At 37.2% G+C, this 8,450-nt stretch overlaps 1 protein-coding gene across 1 annotated transcript in view; it reads right to left on the reverse strand.

Moving 5' to 3' along the window:
* The window catches only part of Hpse2 (heparanase 2 (inactive)), a 225,117-nt gene extending 217,781 nt beyond the window's left edge, over positions 1–7,336 (reverse strand). The window contains exons 1-2 of the mRNA XM_028888799.2: positions 7,306–7,336; positions 6,581–6,754 (exon numbers count right to left, since the gene is read on the reverse strand). Coding sequence (XP_028744632.1) covers positions 6,581–6,754; positions 7,306–7,336 — 205 coding nt within the window. The remainder of the gene's footprint in view (positions 1–6,580; positions 6,755–7,305) is intronic.
* Between the last annotated feature and the right edge of the window lie 1,114 nt (positions 7,337–8,450).

Below are 8,450 nucleotides of genomic sequence, written 5' to 3' on the forward strand. Positions count from 1 at the left end.
AAGTGGTACTGATGCAAGGAATGCAAGATTGATTTAATATCAACCCAAAGAATATAAGCTATTGTTTTGATGGATTAAACAACCAGAGTACAACATCAATATGTGCAAACACAAAAAGGCATTTGGCAAATGATAAATCTTCCCAACAAACTCTGACTAGAAGGAAAACTTCCTTATCCTAATAAAGATTATATGAGAAAAAACTATGGCTACCATACTTAATGGTGAAATACTGATTTACTTTCCTACAGTGGCTAATGATGTTAAATATGCTTTCATGTGGTTATTGGCCATCTGTGCATCTTCTTTTGAGATGTGGCCATGTTAATTCTGTTTAACAATATTCTGTCAATTGCTTCTAGTGTTGTGTTTAATACGAAGTGAAACCAACACAGAAAATTACACTCATCTTTCTAAAGCGTTCATTTTCATCATGGTTCATAATCTATTTTTCTTAGTGAATCTCATTTTTATATTTCAGAACAATTTTAATGTTGCAGAGTTGAACATTCAGTATAGAGAGACCAGCATAGTGTGCACTCCCTACTGTAGATGTGTATATACCACACACAGGCATGTACACACACAAACACATACTCACTTCCCATATTATAGATGTCTTGACTTGGTTTGGTATATTAGTACAGTTGATAAACCAATACTGATAACATTCTTTTGACACTAAAGTCTATCATCTGCATTATGGCATACTCTTTGTATTATATAGTACTGTGGACTTTGGAAGGTTCGTAAGATTATTCATCTATAGTCACAGTAACATATTGAGTTAATTTATTATCTTAAACATCCCGCCTGCTCCACATATTCATTCCCCTCTTTATTTCTTTACAGAACTCCTGGAAATGTTTTCTCCATTTACTCTCTCTGTGTGGTTTTGCTTTTTCTAAGATGCCATGTAATCATAATCATGATTTTAAGTCTTTTTAATAAGATTCAGAATTTGGCCTCATGTCTTGTAAATTGTCACCTACTGGTACATATTCAATATCATAAGCAAAAAAAGCTGTATTATGTTTTCAGTTGCTTATGAACCTCAATTAGAGAAGTCATTAATATGTCATTAAAGTCATGTATCTGTAAACAGAGTCAGTACCAGTTTTACAAGCTACTTAAGTGTTTTAAAATATTAAAAATAGCTATTAATTTATCAATAATTTTGTGCATTAATATATATTTTAATCCATATTTTATGTTGGTTTAACAGCTTTTATGATTTGTAATTTAATCTCTTCAAATTAAAGAGGCCCTTCTGTTATAGAAGTAAGGAGTAATGGCTTTAAGTTTATCCTATCTTTGGTTTTAGGTAATAAACTCTTGAAGACTACACGTTCTTTATTCTGTATATTCACTATGAAAATACATGAATCCTTTACCAAACTCTCAAAAGTTCCAACATTGCTCAAAAGTTGAAATCCAAAGTTGTTTTATTGTTTATTACCGAGAGTCAAAATCAACACTTAACTGTGAGCCTCTACAAATGAGAAGATGAAATGAAGCATTTCCAGTATACAGTGGTACAGAGTAAACACTGCTAATTCCAAAGAGAAGAATGATGGTATAGGGAGGGGTGGAACCAAAGCAAAACTGCAATCCAGTAGGGCAAACTTATATTCTGTGGATGCATGTCCAGCGTCTGAGGCACATGGTGGTGTCATGTGAGCTTCAAAGGGCTTAGGCACCGGCAAACCTGCTGTCTTGTGAATTTCAGCTCACCTGACTCTCTCCTAAACTGCTTCTCTTGCCTTTGGCTTTCCTTGGAAATGTTCCATGTTCCTGGAACTCCAACTCCCTGTAGTCTCCAACCACCTTCACAGCTTCACTCTCATAGCTTCATGCATTGCTCCTCTGGGGACCCCTGTAAAGGATCTATCCCTGCTCTCCATTAGCCTGACTTCCAGACTTTATCTGAAATCTGGATAGAAGCCTCCATGACCCTGTAACTCGTGTTTTGCTTGCCTAAAAGACAAGCAACAGATGAACAACACTGAGGTGTGCTACTAGCTGAAGTAGATGCTTGGCCTTCCTGGACTGTGGCTTCAGCTGCAGAGCACATGGGTTTAAAAATTGTGGTTCAATTTGTGTATGGATTTTGCAAAGCTATCACATACACAGATATACATAGTAAAAATGTATACATATTATTTATGCATTAAAGTTATTCCTGACTGAAAGCCAAGTAAATGTTTAGCAAAAAATAAATAAATAAATAAATAAAGCTGGGTAGCGAGTATGACAATATGACAATAATAATCATCTTTAAAAGGCTAAGCTTCCTAAAGTCAAAGTTTTCATTTTGTCAAATGACTGAATAGACTCTAAGGAACTGAATGCTGTAGCTAAATTCAGAAGAGCACAAGTGACTGTATACGGGCCAGGTGTGGGTACAGATATGACACTGATTTAATAATTAACTGGAGTAGACTTTACTAGTCTATGGAAATACGCATTTCTATACTGCATTTGCAACTCAAAATGTAGGATCATGGTCATTAATTAAAAGTGGTGCATTATTTTGTGGTAAATTTTATTGTTAAATAGTTTTCTAAAGACGAACACTACTTCCCTAAGGCAGAGTTGAATTGAAATTTTTTTATATTTCCCCAGTGTGCACCCCAGCTTTGGAATTCTCTATTATTCTTTACTCTCAGTTCACCAAAGATTAATATATAATCAGCACCCAGTATTAAACTGCTGCAAGCTGCAGGAAAATGTAATGAAATACACTACTATCACAAAAACTACTACTTGGAAAGGTCAAGGACTTTTCTGAAGGTCAAGCCATGGCTTAAGAAGTCTTGATGATATTTTAGCTTTTGTATGTATATTAGCTTGTTCCTACAATGATTTTCTTGTATGTTATGTGTGCTTTGAAGAACTCCTAACAGTGTATTTATCTAAAATACCTATCAAGCATCCAAGGCCAAACGATCTCCTGAACTAAAGTAACACCTTTATGGAAACAATGCCTGTCCTAGGTCAGGTGGATAGCTTTATTTCTTGTGCAATTAAAGCTGAGAACTTCCTTTCTTATACAGCCTTACTAACGTAGACTCCTAACATTTTTACCTGACCACTTCTAGGAATGTAGTTTGAGGACATAAATTCCATTTTTTTCTGATATATTAACCGATTTTAGCTCTCAGTTGACCTCCTCCCTTACCACTCTCATTTTGGGTTATAAAAGAAAGCTTTATGGTCACTGCCAGAGGAAAACTCTTATCTGCCTTTATGATTCTGTAAGAATCCAAGCCTGGTGACCTTGCTTTAGCTAGACCATTGCTATTGCAAGGGTATATAACTGTAAGCCTCAGACTTCGGAGGACAAGAAGGAGAAGAGAAAAGAGAATGGAGGAAATAGATGGGTAAGAACTGGAGAGGAGTGAACTGAGATGTGGAAGAACTAGATTGAAGGCTAGAAGAGAGTACTAGAAGAATGAGATAGAAGATGAGGAAGAGCCAGGTGAAGAAGAACGAGATGACAAAGACCAAGGTAGGGCAGAATTAAGATGATAGATTTAAGATAGAACCTAGAGGGGACAGCAGATAAAAGTAGAGAGGAATCAGTCAAGAAAGGAGCTAGGCACGAGAACAGAATGTAGCTGTGCAGATAGAATTTTATCCCAGAGGAATAAAGTAGACAGACAAAGAGATCGGTGTATTTAGATTATTTTCCCAAAAATAATTCTCGCCATTTATAGCTTCTCTTCTGAGCCCCTGGGAAGGATATTATTAAGGCTGGTCCTTAATAATATTTGAGATTAATCAATTACAAAGTTTACAATTTATGGATATTTAACATTGCACACACTTCATAGTCACAAAATAAAAATCTTGTGCCAAGAAAGTCTTGCTTCTTAGACATTTGAATCCTATACATTCTTAATTGCTGCCTCTTGATTTCAGGTATGCCTTGATTTGGTGAGTGTACTCCTCATTATTCTTTGTTTTTGAAGGAGAAACTGAAAAGTAGATTTAGATAACTGAAATCAGCCACTGTAGAAGTTATATTATTGTACTATCCATCCAGCTGCATTTATATTTTGCTGAACATTTACCTGGCTTTCAGTTGGGCTGAGCAAATGCTTCCTTTGGATTTCAGGCACTGGGTTTGCTCTTGAGATGAGGGAATGGGCAGATGGAAGGATGGGGGATGAGGACTGGCCAGAGTCCTTGTCATTCACTCTGTCCAAAAAGATAAGGTTATAGAAAAGAAAATGGACAGAACACTGGAGAAACAAGTCTAGGCAAGAATGGTGAACATGCAGAGAATTTTGAACAGGGAAAGGACACATACACAACATAAAAACTGTGAACAGAGTATATTGGTATCTTGTAAGGTAAGATTCTGATACAAGAAGTACCCAGTAATTGCAAAAAAAAAAAAAATAATAATCTTCTGGAAACCCTAAAGGATAAACTGAGATGGGCAGGTTAGGAGGATGGGAATGAAACTGTCAACAGTAAAACTATTTTAAAGGAGTATATGAAATTTCAAAGAATAACAAAAAGAGATCGTAATTGATGTTCAGTAACACAATTTGTTCTCTACCAACTTTACTTGCAGCCTGAAAATTATCATGCCTACTTGGAAGGGTGTGTTTGTAAGTGAGAATGTACTTAAGATGTCTGATAATTGAAAAGAGGACATAAAAGAGAAGAAGTAAAGAAAAGAAAAGGCCATGCTAAAATGTCCAGGGTAGAGAGTCAAAGTTAACCCACCAAACACTCACAACAAGCCAACTTGTGCTTTCTTCCTGCTTGGTTGACATTTTAAATTCATGAATTTGGTACTCTGCTTCTCTAGTCCCATCTCCATCCCTGTTCTCACACCCACGATAGTGCCTTTTTACCTCCCTTCAAATGATCCTTTGCTGTTATTGTGCCCTGAAGAAGCATTTAAAAGAATTAGGGTGAGAATCGTGTTTTGTGTTATTTGTAATAACAATCTTGGAATGTGCGTCACTCCTTCTCTGAACTAGGTAGGAGAGTTTGAAGGACAGAAGAGATGGGAAGGGCAATTCGTGATAGATAACTGTATAGAAAGACACATATTCTTCTCTCCTCACTAGATCTTACTAGCAAGCTGCTCCAGTTACACCAGCTGAAGATTTATTTTATGTGAACAAACTCTCATACTCCAAGATTTCAAAAACTCTGAAAAAGTATTTCCATCAATCACCCATGGGTTGTGATTTTTTTTCTAGGTTTGATTTTTTTTCTAGCTTCTCTGTAACTAGTTTTTTTTTTTTATTTTAGTTATGCAGTACAATATATTTTAAAAAACCAAAAAAAAAAAAAAGCCAGACCAAAGGAAAACCATTTATCTTCTGGTTTAGTAAAGTCTTTATTACTTTATGCCACAATTCTTTTTAAATGTCCTCTATTCCAGGAATAGAAAAGAGAACAGAAGAAGAGAGAAGAAGATGAATGCTAGGTTTCATTGATGGATGCTATTAGAATATATGAAATTTCTTATTTTTCTTCTTCCTTGCCTTCTTGTTAAGAAAACTTTAAATTCCAGTATGCAATAAATATGAGCAAGTGCACCTGTGCAATGCATGTAGTGCTCCAAGAATTTGTCTGGCAAAGAACCAATGAGCTATTTTATAAGGATCATCTTTCAGGACCAATGTTCTCCATACTATGCACTGCACTATAAAGCTCAGGTTTTATCTGGTTTAACATCAACTGTTAGTCATTGATCAACATACTATTTTTTCTTTCTTTCTTTTTCTTTTCTCTCTCTCTCTCTCTCTCTGTGTGTGTGTGTGTGTGTGAGAGAGAGAGAGAGAGAGAGAGAGAGACAGAGACACACACACACACACACAGAGAGAGAGAGAGAGAGAGAGAGAGAGAGAGAGAGAGAGAGAGGGAGAGAGAGAGAGAGAGAGACGGTGTGTGTGTCATTTCCATAATATTTGGAAGGAGGTATCCAGAGAGAACTATGTGGTGTGAATTAATTAAATCTACTGTCCTTAACTATTTTGGTCTTATATTGCCAATTATGCTAGCTAGTTTTTTGTTTTTTTTTTTTTTTTTTGACACATGTTAGAGTCATTTGAGAGGAGAGAACTGAGAAAAAACTTCCAAAAGATCATGCTGTAAGCCCATAGGGCATTTTATTAATTAGCCATTGATGGGGGAGGGTCAAGCCCATTGTGGGTGGGACCACCCCTGGGTTGGTAATTCCAGGTTCTATAAGAAAGCAGGCTGAGTGAGCCATGAGGAGCAAGCTAGTAAGCAGCACCCTCCATGGTCTCTCTATCAACTCCTGACTCCAGGTTCCTACCTGGTTTGAGTTCCTGCCCTGGCTTCCCTCTGTGGACTGTGACTTTGGATATGTAAGCCAAATAAACCCCTTCTTCCCCAAGTTGCTTTTGGTCATGATGTTTCATCACAGTAAGAGAAACTCTAAGACAACAGTCAACTCAGTGGCCAAGGATCTTAATCATTTTCTGGGCCAAGCCCCTAAAGAGAGCCTCGGACTAAGATTATATTTCAAGCCAACTTATTTTCCCCTTTATTTTATCAATTCATAGGAAATGACATCCTTACTTACCATTACCCAGTTCCCAAGAAATGTTGTACTTTTTGCTGGCACTGTACTTCAACAGGCTCAGGGCACTAGAACTGTTCCAGGAGTTATTGGGATTACGACGCAGTGCATTTAGAGCAAATATCAGGTGGAGTCCAGAGCAATCAGCAAAGTTATAAAGTTTGTCTAGAGACCTGGCTGGGAAGAAGCAGAGAAAGGCTTATAACTTTCAAATCTCAACAAAAGGAAAATATTAGCTTCTACAGAAAGCCTTCCCTCTAGTAAGGAACTGCACAGACAAGTTTCTAAAAGAGATAATTACCTTCTGACCTGGGTTGTACTTTGAGGTAATTTTGGGGAAACAGCACTCAGAATTTCAGACAGTGCTTGCAAATTGGCAAGCAAGCCTAGCTCACAGTGCATTTGCTTATTAACAAATGGTGCAATTGCTGATGTTTAACAGAGGAGGATTTCCCAAACTAGTTGGTTTTCTAGATTTTTTTTGGGGGGGGAGGAGTCAAAAGTTTTAGTACTCTTAAGTCTATATTCATGCTTGCCTGACAGTAATCATGTTAAAGTACAAAGCCACAAAAGATAAGCTGGTCAGTCTTAGAAAATAACTCAGCTGACCAAGAGTTCTGAAGCATTTCACTCTGGTCCACATTTCTAGTATTTTTGAAATGGAAATTTATAACAATTTTGCATATATGTTCATTATCAGCTTGAACCCAGAACCAATGACTCAATACCAAATGTCTCATATCCACCCCATTCATTCATTTTCACTGCAGCAGCTCATGTCTGGTTCTCATTTCCATTTTCATGGATCAGTGCAATGCCCATTTATTTCCTGATTCTTTCCACCCTGACAACCATCTTCCCTTTATTAATGTAATCCATTTCTCTCACTCCTGAAAGTCTTAATCAATTTTCAATACCAGGAAGTAAACTGCAAGATTGTATCTTCAAGATAAGACAAGGAAGCTAACCATTAAATCTCAACAACATGGATGCTTAAACAAGAACTGAATGATGGCAATAGCAGTTGACCTGCCAATGTGGATGGGTGAATGTTCATGGGGCCCTATGCCTACATGAAGAACTACAGGTTCTGATTCAGGGCTGCTGAGAGAAAGAGAATTTGCCTTCCTCAGGAATGAGCCCCTAAATGGCTATCTGATCTCATGTTGAGCTCTAAAAAACACACTCATAACAATACTAAATGGACCCAGTGGGTTTCACTTACATATTTACTACATATATATGTAACAAGTAGAATTTTGAAAAAGAAACCTTGAGTTTGAAAGAGAATATGGAAGTGACACAGGCGTGGGGTGGGGTGGGGTGGGGTGGGGTGGGGTGGAGTGGGGTGGGAGGTGGTTTAGAGGGAACTGATAGAGGGGAGAAAAAGGATGTGATTATATTTTAATCAAATTTAAAGAAGAAACAGAAGTAGAAGAAAAAAGGAGATTCATCCAAAATTTTTATTTTAATTTTAAGGAACAGGGGAAGAAATCTGCCCTTGCACTGAGCACAGCCACACCTTAATAGTGCTCATTCCCTGGAAACTTGTGATAAGACTTCTAGGCCTTCTTAGGGTAGATATAAGAAAGGCTGACAAGGAATTTTTGTTTGTTTGCTTGCTTTTTGTTTTTTGTTTTTGTTTTTTAAGACAGTTTCTTTCTGTAGCTTTGCACCTTTCCTGGAACTCACTCTGTAGCCCAGGCTGGCCTCGAACTCACAGAGATCCACCTGGCTCTGCCTCCCAAGTGCTGGGATTAAAGGCGTGCGTCACCACTGCCTAGCAGACAAGAAAATTTTTAAAAAGGAAAAACTCAATTTTTTTTTCAGTATCCACTGTAAGTAAGGTAACACTATATAAAATAGAATAGGC

The sequence above is a fragment of the Peromyscus leucopus genome, chromosome 1 (genome assembly GCF_004664715.2).
Source record: "Peromyscus leucopus breed LL Stock chromosome 1, UCI_PerLeu_2.1, whole genome shotgun sequence".
In the NCBI taxonomy this organism is placed as follows: domain Eukaryota; kingdom Metazoa; phylum Chordata; class Mammalia; order Rodentia; family Cricetidae; genus Peromyscus; species Peromyscus leucopus.